Source organism: Lepisma saccharinum, chromosome 29, assembly GCF_977018435.1.
Source record: "Lepisma saccharinum chromosome 29, izLepSacc3.1, whole genome shotgun sequence".
Lineage (NCBI taxonomy): Eukaryota > Metazoa > Arthropoda > Insecta > Zygentoma > Lepismatidae > Lepisma > Lepisma saccharinum.
In genome coordinates, this window is record NC_139257.1 from 43308518 (window position 1) to 43324838 (window position 16321).

Consider the following 16321-nt stretch of genomic DNA (forward strand, 5'->3'; position numbering starts at 1 on the left):
CGTCATATGACTTGCAACATGATAAACTCATTGGTGGAATGCAGTGTCAAGTGTCTGGAAACAAGTGAACTGACTGCTGATAAGTACAAAATAGTTGTGTAATATTTTTACTGATGTCTAGCAACAAGTGAAATACTTTTGTTGAAATGAGTGTTTATGTAAAAAAAAATACCTTCTCATTAAAAGGATGAAAAGATGCTAATGATGAACTGGGGAGATCCGGCCTAAAACAGATGCCAGGCCTACAGCACTGAAGCTAAAACTTATTTAATAAATAAATAAGTAAATAAATACGTACATAAAATATAATAAAATAATCGATGTCAATTTTATAGTATTGGCCCTTTGCTTCCTTTTTTATGCTCTTGTTGTTAGGTCTAATAAGATAAGTAGAATCCAGTGATTCTTGAAATGTAAATTAGCCCTCAAATAAAAAAAAAGCTGGCCACCGCTGCATTAAGTGATAGGCACAGCCTTGGAATGCAACAACACATGATATCTGTCTGTCTGCTGGACGTTTTTGTTTTCGCCGACATATGCCACTGTGCCTATAACCTATTGCCTAATATAACAATATTCAAAACTTGTTGTGAGGAGTGTATATTAAATAGCCTGATTTAATTTGATAGAAAATTAATGAAACACTAACACTAATTCCCATATATTTATCTACAAAGCTATGAAATATGCAGTGTATCAGTAAAATTCAATTAGAAGATGTTCATGATTGGGAAAAGAGAGACGCGGTAGTATATAAATACGGAGAAACTAGTACTCACTTTTATCCGCGAAGCTGTTTTTTCTTCTTTTTCGATTAATTTCAGTGGCCACTGCCACCATCCTCGTTGGAACTGAAATTAATCGAAAAAGAACAAAAAACAGCTTCGCGGATAAAAGTGAGTACTAGTTTCTCCGTATTTATAGAAGATGTTGTTGGTGTGGCTGAACAATATATGGCATTGTTTAACAGACTGGTGTAAACAGAAGTGAGGATAGAAATATCTAGTCTAATGACAATAACTAAAATTATAATTTTATGCATTAACTATAAAATATTATTTCATAACATTATTTGCATAGAAATGAGGAATAAGTAAATAGTTTTATTCTAAATTGTTTTAAGTGTATTGAGCTTCTTGTAGAAAGCATTGTTGAGGACCAATTAATCAACTCTCCTCTCAGGGTGAATGGTTAACACATGTGCATTTGGTGTACAAATCTTCAAAACGTTAATACTGACTCAGCATTGCAAGGTCAATTGGGATCTCACTGAAAAGAAAACAGTGAAATCTGGTCAAAAATCCCTGAATACCCATGGCAATGAGTCTCAGCATGCATCCATCAGGAATTAGACCTGAGTCTATGTGATTACAAGGCAACCTCATCTCCACCAGACTGAGAATGTGTGGACCTCTACCTCCACAGTATTTATTGCATGGTACTATGCACGCACACCTTTACATTTTACACATTTTGAGAAGTATTTTAGTGTTTTCTTGATTACTGTTAAGCTTACTTTGGATACATCAGAACATATGTTTTCATACTTTATCGGTATCAGCCAAAATTTCATGTCAGCCCATCCCTAAATTATATAGATGAATAGACCTGTCGCTCATTATAATGTCAACTACATTTTATTTGCCTATCTTAAATCTTTTGTCTCCTCCTACAGGTTGACTTGCTGATGAAACTGGCTCCAGATTTGTTTACAGAGAAAAAACAGAAAGATGATAAACAAAAGAAAGCTGAGAAAAAATCTGAGCCTTCTCCAACACCTCCAAGGAGAACAAAGGTAATTACCGTGAAAGACTTTTGTTTCTTTATTCCATATAAATTTTATGTCGCAACAGCAAGAAGGTAACAAGCATTACTTTTGCATTGTCTGGAGTTTTACAAAAATTAATAAAATGAATATTTCATGATTAGATTTTTTCTGGAGCTACAATAATGGTATCTAATCTGATTAAATAAATTTTTTCATAATTTTTTCCATTTTTTCAAAATTAATGTTTGAGTAGTGCAAGTATGTATAGTGTTTTATAACACAATCTTCTTTGAAATTTTCACTCTTATCATATCATTATAAGTTTCATTTCATAAAATGGGTTCACGTTTTTTTCTGAATACGAAAGCATAACAATATGTTAACATATTTGACTGGATGATGTTCAGCTGACTTAATAAACCTAATACATGAATGAAGTCATTTAACTCATTGTGATCGCTTGATTTCCTCTACTTGCGACTTACATTATCAAAAACACGGGTAAAGTTTATCAGTCAAAGTCTTCCTCCCTACTATCAAATGTAAAATAAATGTTTTGTGTATGTATGTGTAGAGCAATTTAAGCAAAATGTACAACAAATATCTCTTCATCCAGGGTCCAAGATCCCGTGAAGTTTCACCATCTTTAGAAAGAAAGGAATTCAACAAAGGTTGGTACTTTTCATTTTTAAGTGAATTGTGAAGTATTTTCTTGTGCAAATTGAAAAGTTTTGTAAATTAAAGATGGTATGAAGAATTTCCTCTTAGTAAACTTTATTGTATGTCTTACAAATCCAAGAATACTCTCCCAATAATAAATGTTTCAGTGGAATGGATGGTCCAATGGGGCAACCAGCTGAACCATCCACCCCTGGAACAAATTTTCATCATTAGCTATTTGAAGGTACTGACAGTTAAAAAAAAAAAAGTATTAAGAATTGGAAATAAATTAAAGAAAATTAAAACTTTCAGAAATATTAAAAATAGACACTAGTTTCACTGAACAAATAATACTTTCAGATCTTAAGTTATTTGCTATTTGCCTTTACTGAAAAGATAATATTATGATGAGCACATGTTACTTTGCCAATCCATTTGAATTTGTGAAGTTGAGTACCGGGTGGTTTGGGTCATTGACTATGGAAACTATGTAATTTGATGTGTTAATAATTTATGGAAAGTGACTGTGGCTATATGTGTCCCTTGTGTCTACAACTGTCGCAACACAAGCAAATCTGACCCGGATCAGTGATTGAGGTTTGTTTTCATAAGATTTGATAAATTTGTCTGAGGTTATTCACTGTCCTCATATTTTGTATTGCTGGGTTTGTATCATGTGGCAGTGTTTACCAGAATTTGTGGTGAGCGTCTCTTGGCTGATGTATTACTGGAGTTAATTCCAGATCCTCCAGCATTTGTGTGCTGCATGTACACATGTTATTTCCCTTCATTTCCAGGTGGAGTAAATTTCAAAGGAACTTTTACTCATTTTTCAAAAAAATTCACATTCCAGCGTTACATGTGTGACATTTCACACACAAAATGTAAGGTTCTAAGCATGAGATTGGAAGAATTATGAAGTACAAGGTTCGTTCAAGGTTGACCGGGATTTTCGTACGTAAAAAATCGATGAATAGCCGGATCATGATGAAACGTGAGGGTGACGTAATGTATTCCTTCGCGAGTATCTAGCGCCCGGCATGACGTATTTCGCGCATGCGCAGCAGTTGCAGCGAACATGGCGGTAAGCAGTGTGTCTGTGGCTGTGGAGCAGCGGTGTGTAATCAAATTTCTCGTGAAGGAGAAAGTGAAACCAGCTGAGATTTTCAGACGATTGCAAGCACAGTATGGTGAACAAACAATGTCGCGGACAAGAGTGTACGAATGGTGTGAGCAGTTTCGCGAAGGACGGGAGCTGGTGACAAATGAAGCGCATGGACACATTCGCCCGACTGCAGTCACACCAGTGAATATCGCACGTGTTGAGCAAATGATTCTTGAGAACCGGCGAGTAACAGTGCAGAATATTGCTGCCGAGGTGAATATCAGTGTCGGGAGTGTTGAGACAATCATTCACGACCACTTACGCTTCCGCAAAATCTGTGCAAGGTGGGTTCCCTGCCATCTGACATTCGATCAGAAGTGGACACGCAGGATGGTCTGTGAACAGCTTCTGAATCGGTTTTGAGCAGAAGGTGATGAATTGTTGCAATCCATCATCACGTGTGATGAAACATGGTTGCACAATTCAACCCCAGAGACCAAAAGACGCAGCATGGAGTGGCGGCATAAAGGTTCCCCGCCCCCCAAGAAAAGCAAAACGCAGCCATCCGCTGGAAAGATCATGGCAAGTGTCTTCTGGGACATGAAGGGCGTTATCCATGTGGATTTTCTGGACAAAGGGTGCACGATTAATGCCCAGTATTACTCCACATTGTTGAGTGGTGCTGTACGAAAGTCCATTCGCAAGAAAAGACCTGGGATGTTGTCTGGAAATGTCATTCTTCTCCATGACAATGCCCGCCCTCACACGGCCAATGTGACAACAACAACTCTGGCCGACATGCGCTGGGAAGTTCTGCCCCATCCCCCCTACAGTCCGGATTTAGCCTCCAGTGATTATCATTTGTTTGCACCCCTTAAAGACCATCTGGGAGGGAAGAAATTCACGACAGACGAAGCACTGCGGAGCGATGTCCTCCAGTGGCTATGACAACAACCAAGTTCTTTCTACGCCAAAGGAATTTGGGAGCTGCCAGAATGATGGCAACGGTGCCTCGGCGCGCATGGAGAATACTTTGAAAAACTGACATAGTTTGGTGTTTCTTCTGCTACCTATTTCCTCTGCAGAAATAAGTCCCGGTCAACCTTGAACGACCCTTGTACTTTGTGGTGTCTGTTAAGAAATGAAAAAACTTGAGTATGATGTCACAGGCGGAATGCATGAAAAGCATTAAAAAAAAGAGTGTTACGAGTGTGACACTTTAAAATGTAGCAAATTTTGACTTTATTTGTCTCTGAAGCATATAAGCTTCGAATGCTGGTAAATTTAATTGGTGAAATGTGCAAATTATATGCATTCACAAACATCTAAACCTTAATGCAGTTAACCCCTTCACTGTGAAATTTTCTGACAAAAATGGTTTCCCGTTCTGTGTATTTTTTTCTGACTTTGCGTAGTAATAATTTTAAGTAGATACTGCTTCAGCATAATTCATCCGAGTATCATGGTTCATACGTCTTTCTCTTCAGAATAGAACAGGCTTTCAAATGGTACCATGTACATGTGTACATATGAGGAAAGGGAAATCGGGAATAATTTGGGAAATTTCTCTCCAAAAAATCCCTTTGGGTAACTTTGGGGCCCTTTGGACCGGCCTTGGATATAGGCACCGATTATAATCTACCTTGAAATATACTATGGTCTATACGTAATGCGTCCGCCAAGTTTCATTGCAATATCATCAATAGGTATGAGGGATGAGGGAAAAATATTTCGCAATCCTGTTTGACAATACTATTAGAACTCACCAACTGAAAAACCAAAAACAAATCCTCAACAGTTCAAATAACGCAACACCAAAAAAATGTACATAAAGCAACTGACTAAACAGGGCACACATTTGCACTTTGTCAGCATAACACAAAAATCAGTTTACTTCCCTCTGAACTACTTTTTCTTTTTCTTATTCTTCTTTGTCGGCACTAAAAATCGTGACTAAATAAAAGGTTGTTGTTTCTTCAATAGCAAAACATATGTTTCACCAACAAAAAACGTATTATTCCATTCAACACAGGTTACTTCAGTCAGAAATGTTCGCTGGCGTAAAATTACGCCCAACACAGAATAAGCTATAGTGACCAAGGGCGTAATATTACGCCAAACACAGGGAAGGGGTTAAAAACAATAATAATTTTCATATTAATTCATTTTGTTATTAGCATGGAGTAGGACCATTTTTCGTTCCTGCAATGAAATGATACTTTTATTTGATATGATTTTGTTTATTTTATGTTGCTTTCCTACCACTTTTGGCTAAGCATGAATGATGAAATTGATGAAGGGACACTCGTAAAGAACACATACTCAGAGCAGTATTTGAACCCAGCACCCTGGCATCGTAGCACACTGCCGTGGAAGTCAGCTGTGTGCAAATGGAAACAAAGAGTGGTTCACCTAACCTCCCCATGAAAAATTATATACGGGACAATTCATTAAATTTATCAAGTTGTAACTCATATGTACATATATTATGCATGAGTACTTGCATGAATTGTCTGTTTACACACAAATTAGTTACACATATTTCTTTTCAAATCATTGCTTTTATGCTTTGTAGGGATGGGACCGATTAATCGGTACTCTATCGGTATCGGCCGATATAGGCATATCGGTGTCTTGGTTTATCGGTAAAATTACCGATCCGATATATCGATAAATATCTGATAATTTAGTGCAAAATTCTGCCATTTTGTTGTAATTTTTATGGATAATCTCCATGCCCTACTTTCTAAAGAAGTAAATGTCTAAATATGCAATTTCTTTTTCACTGCAGTCACCTTGAAACACACATTTATTAAGGAGGTCAATGAACCTTTCAGGTTCTTCAAGGACCATTTCTAATTTTATATCGGATCAGTAGAATATCGGTATCGGTACATTATTGGTATCGGCCAAAATTTCAAATCGGCCCATCCCTAATGCTTTGTAAAAAAAAACCACGGGGGAACTTTTACTCAGTGAACAGAACATATGCTCTCCAAACTTAATCAACTTTCATAAAACTACTACTTATAACAAAAATCTGATAATTTTCTTGCAGAGCCCTCATTGAGTCCCGAGGAAAGAAATCTGCAGCTGCAGGCAACTTTGAAAAGACTCACAGAGGCCACAGATGAACTCAGGAAATTCCAGAAAATGTCTGAAGAAGAGAGGGAGAAGGAAAGAGCTAAGAAGACACAAGGTTTCAGGAGGTTAGTTTTTCTTTTTAGACAATTTTATCCTCAATCTGTCTTACTTGCGAGGGAAAAAGATATAACTGTGAATGTGAAATATAGAGCATACCAAAAATGCTTACATTTATGTTTATCATTTTGAAACATTTAAAGAAATATCATATATTTTGAACAATAAAAGTAAATGAAAATAAATTTGCTTCTTGCTTTTGGCAATGCTCTGAACAAGGTGGATTTAAATCACATGATTTTTTTTTTAAAAAAAAACCACTTATTTAAATTACTTTAAATTAGGGATAGGACCGATTAATCGGTACTCTATCAGTATCGGCCGATATAGGCATATCGGTTTATCGGTAAAATTACCGATTATTTTACCGATCCGATATATATCGATAAATATTTGATAATTTAGTGCAAAATTCTGCCATTTTGTTGTAATTTTTATGGATAATCTCCATGCCCTACTTTCTAAAAAAGTAAATGTGTAAATATGGAACTTCTCTTGCACTGCAGTCACCTTGAAACACACATTTATTAAAGAGGTCAGTGAACCTTTCAGGTTCTTCAAGGACCATTTCTAATTTTATATCGGATCGGTAGAATATCAGTTATCGGAATCGGTAAATGTTATATCGGTACTTTATCGGTATCGGCCAAAATTTCATATCGGCCCATCCCTACTTTAAATGAATAGAAATATCAGAATTACTTGATATCGTAATTTTTAATGGTGTTTATTAGGCTCTAAGAAAGGAAAATAAAGGAAACAAATTATATGCACTGATGGGGTGAAGCTCATACAAAGAAAAATGTAAACTGTAAACATACTTAAATTTCTCTCGATTTAAAATTCAATAATTTTTATAGGCAAAAAGAGAAAAAAAATTGTGCAGAAAAATATGCGAAATACTAAACCGTAAAGTGGCATTATACTGTAAATAAACATGGCAGCTGATATTTTGAAAACTATCATTAAAAAATTGCCAAAATTCAGCCACAAACAATGAAATAATTATAGTTTCATTAACACATTCAATAAACATTTCCATAGTAGGTTCATATATACAGTATCAGAAACAGAAATATGTATTTTAAAATGTAATTTTTATTTGCTTTAATCAAAGCTTTAAATAGAACCCATTAGATGTGATCCTGGACCTTTAGCAACCCTGGTTATCAGTACCAAATTTAGTTATCACATATGTGCCTGTGTGTGTGTTCATTTTGGGAAATATTTTTCTTCATATATTTCAATGGTAGCACTGTTAAGTCTTGTTTCCATGTTAATAAAACATTAAAATGCTGACAATAATTTTCTTATTATTGTGAATCTTTCTCTGAAGAAGACACTGTTAGAGGGTGGAAAACTTTACGTTTTTAGTTTATATTTTTTATACAATAAATTTTGTTTTGTCAGCATTTTAATGTCCTTCAAATTAGGTTTCAACTATTTCATACTGTACCCATACATTTCTAATAGGTAAGGTAAGTTAAAGTTCCCTATGCATATATCACTGTGCCATGAAGGGACATTTAGGGTATGTGGGGTAGGGCAGGAGGCTGGGTGAGCCCCAGAGCTGCTTTATGCAGGGACAAGGCCGGAGAAATTCTGACCTTAGAACACTCACCCTGGGAATGGAGCCCGGGTCTCCTACGTTTCAGTCCGATGTCCTACTGACTAGACTACCGTAGCTCTTATTTCTAATAGCAATATTATAAAAAATAGATCGTATTTTGAAGCAATAAGCTCCAATGTTCCAATATCGTTCTAGTCAATTTTAACAATTTTTCTTCATTTTGATAACATATGATCACCTTTCATTAAACTTTTCCATGAACAGAATGCATTAGGTAGCTTTATCATCATTCAGTATGTATGGAAATCTGACCACAATTAATTATTTGCACAGAGCTGCATCAACAGAATCTGAGAATCCCTCAGATGATATTCGGTGGAAGTCTTCGGGGCTGAGAGGGGCACCTCAGAAGAGAAATAGCTTGTACAGGAAGAGCTTGTCTTTAGAACAAACGACCACAGGAACTGATCAGGTAGGAGAACAACATTATTTTTTAAGGCATAATGTCTATTCATGAGCCAGAGCTCTGTGTGTTACTAATCTATATTTCTCATATTTGATACACATGTATCTTACATGTTTGAGGGGTATTCAAGTCAATCCGGAACTTTTAGTTTATAAAATAAAAGAACAAATTTCAAGGGGGTGGAAACTGCTATTATTTTTTTATGTACTCCCCTGCTACATTTATATACTTATTCCATTGTTTAACTAATGCCTGGAAAGCTTCCGCATGGAAAGATTTGTCAGTACATTTGAACCATTCTAGGACAGCCTGCTTCACTTTGTCATCACTGCTGAAATGTTGACCTCCGAGGAATTCTTTTAGGGGTGCAAACAGGTGGAAATCAATTGGTGCTAAGTCTGGACTGTAAGGAGGATGTGGCAATAATTCCTAGCCGATTTTCTGGAGTGTTTGCATCCTGCATAATCCTGCAGAAACAGAACATCATCCGTGATCAAACCAGGCCATTTCTTCCTCAGATTCTTATGCACAACATGCAGAACACGACAGTAATATTCACTGTTGATAGTGACACCATGGTGTAAAAAAATCCACGTAAATAATCCCATGTTTGTCCCAGAAAACACTTGCCATCACTTAACCTGCTGATGCAATTGTTCGAAATTTCTTGATGGTGGCAAGTGTCAGCTGGTATTATGCCCTCCTTCACTAAAGACTTCATCACCACACTAGAATAATAATCTGATTTTTTCACTATCGCTGTTTTACCTGCAAAAACTCAGGCGAGGCCAGGCTGGCTCGGTAACTCAGTGGTAGAGCAATGGTATGGTATGGCAGAGACCCAGGTTCGAGTCCTGGTCAAGCCTGCATTTTTCGCTGAAAATTTATACGTAGTACATCTCCTGTCTGTGCCTAATCTTCAATAATTCATAATGTTGTCTGCCATCTTGAATACTGATCTCTGGATTGGCATGTGCAATGAGCACCGCCTACCAGTAAAAGGACACAGTTGCCAGTTCCTACTGTATGCACCACCTCCACCTTGAGATTTGTTTTTAAACCTGAAGAAAGAAAGAAAAAAAAGCAGCATCCCCGGATTGACACCCCTCATATAATGTGATATACGAGGGTTAAGTCATAAGTCATGGCAACTATTTTTCTTTCTCTCAAACAGGGGACAACACGAAAAATCTAAGATGTACATTTGTAAGTCTATGCAATGTACCTTCGAATGAAGCCACCAGATGAAGTCTGGATGCAGGAGACTGTCGTAGGGAAGAGGCAGAACACAGGATATTGGACAACAGTGTTTTATTACGAGGCAGATCGGCAGTTGACACTCTGTCCCGTTTGAAGGCCTCCACCCACCTCGCCACTGTTCGATAGGGCATGGCATGCCCACCCAGAGCTTCCCGTAGCTCTGTATAGAATTCCCATGCATTTCTGCCACGGAGAACTGCTATTTTAACGTACAAAAGTTGTTCCTGCTTCATCACCTCCATTTTCGAACGCTGAACTTGGGTACGTGCTTACTACCCCACCGTTGTTCACATACACCATCTGGTGGCTTCTTTCGAAAGTACATTCCATACACTTTCAAACGTATATATCTTAGATTTCTTGTATTGTCCTCTGTTCACGAGAAAAAAAAAAGTAGTTGCCATGACTTAACCCACATACGTCACTTTTAACATTCATATAACTGTACTGTTCCATCTCTGAAAGAGTAAGGCAAATTATAGTGATTTAGCAAACAGTTCTCAGATGAAATTATTAATATTCTGAATCTGCTTTTGCTCTTTTTCCATTTTGCCTGCCACATGTCAATCTCAAGTTTACAAAAATTTCTTCTTTTTTTGGGTTCTTCATTTCTTTGTTGTTTTTTGGGAAGTCTTCTCCAGTAAATTGCTTTTTTTCCTCCCTAAATACTTTCCTTATTTATTATAACTGTCCACAGGATTTTTTGACTTCCTTCCTCATACTTAGGGAATGGATTTTAAGGTCAAACACCTTTTCAAAAATGTAGCTGTTTTCATAACGATCATTTGAGGTATGTATTTTAGGACATGAAATCAAGTGAAATGAACACACTTTGTTGCACCTTTTCGTGAGATTAGCACATTTATCCCCTTTTTACCCACTCTTTGATGCTTTAGCACTTTTTGCATTCCTTTTCTTTCATGTTTTGTTAAAAAATTGGACAGAAAAATAAACTATTTTCCCTCTTCTTTAGCAGCTCCATAAAATCCTATAGTCTCATTTTGTAGAGCAGAACGAGAGCTATGAAATGGTGTAATATAATCACTGCAGCCCAATAGCATATCACGCCGCAGACGTGAATCGAACCTAGGACCCGGGTATCATAAATAAATAAGCTAATCACGTTATAAAAAGGGTCCCACTGAAGCATTGAAAAAGAGCTTCTTAAAAGCTCACCGCGACAGCGTCCTTCAGCGGAGTTGGAAAAACTCCGCTGACATTGCATTAGAAAATGAAATAAGGAATCAGCGTTCTTCCTCAGGATTGCCGTTGCGAGAGGACGCGATCGAAGCAACCGTCGTAACGACCGATAGTTCGAATTTCACTTAAATAGGTCGCGTGAGAAAATCTCAGTCTTAGTTGTATCCCGTTTTCCATCGAAGTCAGTAGTTGTGAAAGAACTCAGTCTTAGTTGCTTTCAGTTAACGTCAATTCAGTTATCGCGAGAGAGCTCCTTAGTTATTATTAATTAAGAAGGAGGAACAAACGATCGGAAAGTTGAAGAATCGGTATACACGAGTCTTAGAGTTTAGGAGCCCCGAGAAGCGCTCCTGCATCCGTCTTTATTACATGGTACGACCACATCGAAGCAAGGACTTCCAAAGATGAGAATTTCCAAGGAGCTTCAGGTAACGAACATTCCTTACGTCCTTTCTCACCCTGCCTATTCAGTCAATGGTAGTGTTTTTAAATATATGTCCGTGTTATTTCACGGGGCTAGTCCCCTTGCAGTTTGAGTGTCGACGTTGCTCTTCAGAGCTACCCCCTTTCTCTTACAACGTTCCTCTTGCTTAGCAAGCGAGTGGCTAAAGGCTGTCATAGCCTATCAACGATCCCCAAATATTTAGACTTTATACAATAGTTCCCAAGGTAATGTAATTTGTCCACACATAAAGATCTTCTTAGCTGAAAGCGTCAGTGTCTTACATTTGAAAACATAGAAATGTTGAGCATGATCCAGAATAACAAGTTGTTTGAGGCCCAGTAAATGCCACATTTACTTCCTAAGTACTGGTTACTTTATCTAATTATTACTAATTATATTATTCGCTAAGGAATGTTAATGTATCTGCTTTAGACCTGAATAAAGATATTTTATCAGCATTTTCAGAACCTTTCTTCCCCTTTCCTGACCATAATTTTGCACCTTAAAATTCCTTCCTAAAGCAGCATGTTTCTGAACATAGAAACTATTAGCAAAGTACTCGGAAGTATTTCTAAGGGGAAGTTTAAGCTATAATTTTGCTGTTAAATATGATCTGTGTTCATGAATGCACAGCTCTCAGATGCACAAACAATCGTAAATGAGCAATTTTGATAATTAATAGCAATCTTCTCTTCTTGCAGTCTATATGGAAGGCTGAAGATGGAGGAAGCAATACAAGTTTGCAGTCTTTTGAAATTGGATCAGAAACTTCTTTGGATTCCAGGTTTTTGCCCTTGCAACACCGTGACCCAAGTCTTGACAGGTGAGACAACAGCTAGTATTCTTTATGTGCGCCAATATACAGGGTGAGGCAAAAGTCCAGCACCACCCTTTTGATTTGAAAACTGCTTGTTGGAGAACGATGAAACTTCGGATAAGGGTAATGGGGGCACACCAGATGGGGCCAGTATGCAACATGGTGGCCATCTTGAAATCGGCCATCTTTGAATTACCTCCAGAGTTTCAAATGGGAAGGGGATTATGTGGCACCACATAATATCACGAGTGCGTATTACTCACTTGAGATAAACGAAATAATGTCTTTATTAAAAATAAACCTTTTTTTCTAGAAGCACTAAAATTGCTTACTTACGATTAGCGAGTAGTCAAATGTTGATGGAGATTTACATAATACGAGGTTTTATTAAGGCTTAAACTACTTTCACAAATGTTTTTTAACCATGCACCTTTTAACCAATCCTTGTGTTTTTATATGATAAGTGACGCGGCATGATTCCAATGCCAAAAAAAGCCTGAAGAAGGGGAAACTAGGTACCCCAAAACGTTGCTCTAATCAACATTGGACTACTCGCTAATTGTAAGTAAGCAATTTTAGTGTTTTTAGAAAAATAGGTTTCTTTTTAATAACATTATTTTGTTTATGTGGCACATCATATAAGATGTGCATTTACTCAGAAATAACTTTAACTGTCATAATATCCTCACCAAATAAAGTTTGGGGAAAAATAACTGCATATTCTTGCTTCCAAGATAATCTGGAGGTAATTCCAAAATGGCAGCTTTCAAGATGGCTACCATGATGCATACTGGCCCCAACCCCATTGCCCATATCTGAAGTTTCTAGCCAATTTTCATTATCAATTAGAGCTTTGTTACAAACATACCTAGATGTCTTCATTCCAATGTTAAGACCATAAAGTTTTACAGTACCAAAAATTGTGTATTGTTTTCAAAATCAATGGTTCCTTGATAAATATATTTACAATGAATATTTTATTACAATCACTATTTATATTTTATTTCATTTTAGACTCTCGACCGATTCAACACAAAGTGAAATGATTGGAGAAAAGAAGAAAAAGAAAGGAATTTTTGGAAAACTGAAGCAGTTGACAAAATCCCGCAGCATTGATGAAACCAATACAGGGGAATATGTTTTGAATGCAGGATTACAGGTAAATTATTCAGTTTTACAAACAAGGCAGCCTTTCTTAAGCAAGATGTGGCATTAGTGACAAATGTAACTGTTTTATTAAACAGTTAAAATGCATAATGGAATTTCAGTTGTTTTAAAAAAAATACATATTTAATATTCAGTTCTGTAGTGGTGTAAAAGGGGAATCGCCTTACTCTGCACACTGGCTCAGCCAGGCATTCCCTGTGAGGGGGAATGCTCCGTTGGGGGCCGAGGACAGATTCTTAACCCTTCAATCAACTACTTATCCGCCGGCTCCAGGACCCCAGCTTGGGCCCCTTCAATGCTCTTGGGGATGGATCTGTTTTGGAGGAAGCTGATATACCGTACGGTAATGATCCTTGGGCAGGTTCTCCTACCCAAACCTTGTTACGACTTTTGCTTCCTCTAAGTGACCAGGTTCGGCCGTCTTCCTGACGGTTCCTGCGGAAGGTGGAACCCCCACAGGGCACCGGTCCAAAGGTCTCATCATATCACTCGATCGGATGCATCGACGGGCGGTGTGCACAAAGGGCATGGACTCGATCAATGCGAGCTGATGACTCACGCTTACTGGGCATTCCTCATTCGTGGGGAATAATTGCAATCCCCGGTCCCTACCACGAAGGAGGTTCAGCAGTTACCCGTACCTCTCAGCAGGGGAAGACGCGTTCTCTCCTTCAGTGTGACACACGTGCGGCCCAGGGCATCGAAGGGCATCACTGACCTGATTTAGCTACCACTCATGCTGCTTGTGACAACCGGTCCCTCTAAGAAGAGGTTTGATTCGCCGGGGGAACACATACCCCAACGCCTAGTTAATACTCAGGAGTCTCGTTCGTTATCGCAATCAAGCAGACAAATTGCTCCACCAATTAAAATTGGCCATGCACCAATAAAAATAAAGTAGTTGATGCATTATAGTAGAAACTGTTCTAGAATGTGGTATTTTCCATTTTTCAGGCCTGCCAACATTTGTTTTTCTTTATTTTTACCATGGATAGATTTGTTAGAATCTAGGAAAAGAGATCAATAATAGTAGTTATATACAGGGTGAGTAAAAAGTCAGGCACCATAGTGTGTGTTACCAGTTTCTGGGGAGGTGGATAGGTTGGCGAGGCCCCGTTGAGTGGCCCACGAGGTATACTGACCTCACACCAATGGGGTCACCTTAAGGCAATAGTTTATTCCACCCAGATTCACGACCTACACCATCTGCAAGGGAGGATAACGGAATATGGCATGCAAATACCACCTGCCACAATCCTCAGTGTCCTGAAGAAGTGGGAGCATAGTCTGAACATGTGCCTTGCTGAAGAAGGTCTACATATCATGTAGACAATATAAGCTGAAGTGAATAACACTATGGCTCGTGACTTTTGACTCATCCTGTACATTTTTAGATTCCTATAGATAAGGTATACTTAAATTTCTATTAGATTCAAAGAAGAACAAAAGAGAAAAATGTGAAAAAAATCACAAATAATGAACATCTTATTTTTACTTATTTTATTTTAATGTCTGGACTTGACTATGCTGACACTATGCATCCAGTGGTTTCTTGCTACATTTTTTACAAACTACAATAGATTTGGTATCTGCAGCTCAGAACTAGGCTTCTGTGCAAACTATTTGTCTAGTTATTCCAGTATGGTATATCTTACATATTTTAAACCTGAAGTGTCCATGTTGCATGCTATAACAATTCACATTGCTGAGCACTAGTTCCAGAAGCAGCCACAACCACTGTGCATTAACAGGGTGTCTACCAAAATTATTGACTTTTTCTTAACCTTTTTCCCCATTTTTTCTTAAGGGTCATTCCATGTCAAATCAGGCAGGAGTTGACACTCATAGTCACCGATTTTGATGATATTTGGTACACAGCTTTGCTTTGCTCCAAAACAGATACCTGTGAAAGGATTTTGCTGAAATATGATTATTACGAATTATATGAGGGTTGTTCAAAATGTCATATTTGAGCAACATGCTATTTTCAATTAAGTACATCTCGGGAACGAATGAAGATACAGAAGCGTTCTTGAGCTTGTTGTAAAGAGGAGAGACGGTTGCATATTATGAGATGATAAAATGTTGAAACTTAGTGAAATTTGAACAAACTGTTCAAATTTCAAGTTTGAACAGCTAAAAATTTATTTTTCTCATTTTTGGATATTTTTAACTACCATCCTTCCTCTTCATACTGAGAAAGTTTTATCAAGGTATTTTTTGATATATGGGAGAAAAATGAGAGTGAAATTTGTCCTGCATCAGCGCATCAGCAATGAACTGAGCTGCAGCGTCCCTATGATGAGACTTTTGATTTGTGTTGCGCTAAAGGATATATATACTTACTGTTCAAGGAGAGATGATATTCCACTTGATAATTGGTTTCATTTTGTGGTGTTATTGCTAATTTATATGCTACTGTTTCCATATTTTTAGTTGCGTTCGTGGGGACACGATGTGGGCATGTTGTGAAAACTTCTGTGTCAGCCAAAAAAATTAAGGGGGGAAAAACGACGAATGTCGGGAATAATTCCGTAAAAGATTGATTTTGGTCAGTTGTGAGACCACTACTAGAAGTACAAAATCTCAAAAGTTCCTGCCTTTCTCCCCTGTGCTTCCCCTCAAGCATTGGATTCACAGACTCTTAGTTACTGTCCTACAA

At 37.6% G+C, this 16321-nt stretch overlaps 1 protein-coding gene across 5 annotated transcripts in view; it reads left to right on the forward strand.

Annotated features, from left to right (window-relative positions):
* The window catches only part of LOC145981333 (uncharacterized), a 292919-nt gene that overhangs the window by 264277 nt on the left and 12321 nt on the right, over nucleotides 1-16321 (forward strand). For 4 of the 5 annotated variants that reach the window (XM_083114543.1, XM_083114546.1, XM_083114547.1 and 1 more), the window contains 6 exons: nucleotides 1676-1795; nucleotides 2385-2438; nucleotides 6588-6742; nucleotides 8638-8776; nucleotides 12377-12498; nucleotides 13507-13651. In XM_083114543.1, coding sequence (XP_082970669.1) covers nucleotides 1676-1795; nucleotides 2385-2438; nucleotides 6588-6742; nucleotides 8638-8776; nucleotides 12377-12498; nucleotides 13507-13651 — 735 coding nt within the window. Of the gene's footprint in view, nucleotides 1-1675; nucleotides 1796-2384; nucleotides 2440-6587; nucleotides 6743-8637; nucleotides 8777-12376; nucleotides 12499-13506; nucleotides 13652-16321 lie in introns of all 5 variants that reach the window. The other variant, XM_083114544.1, reaches the window with a different exon arrangement.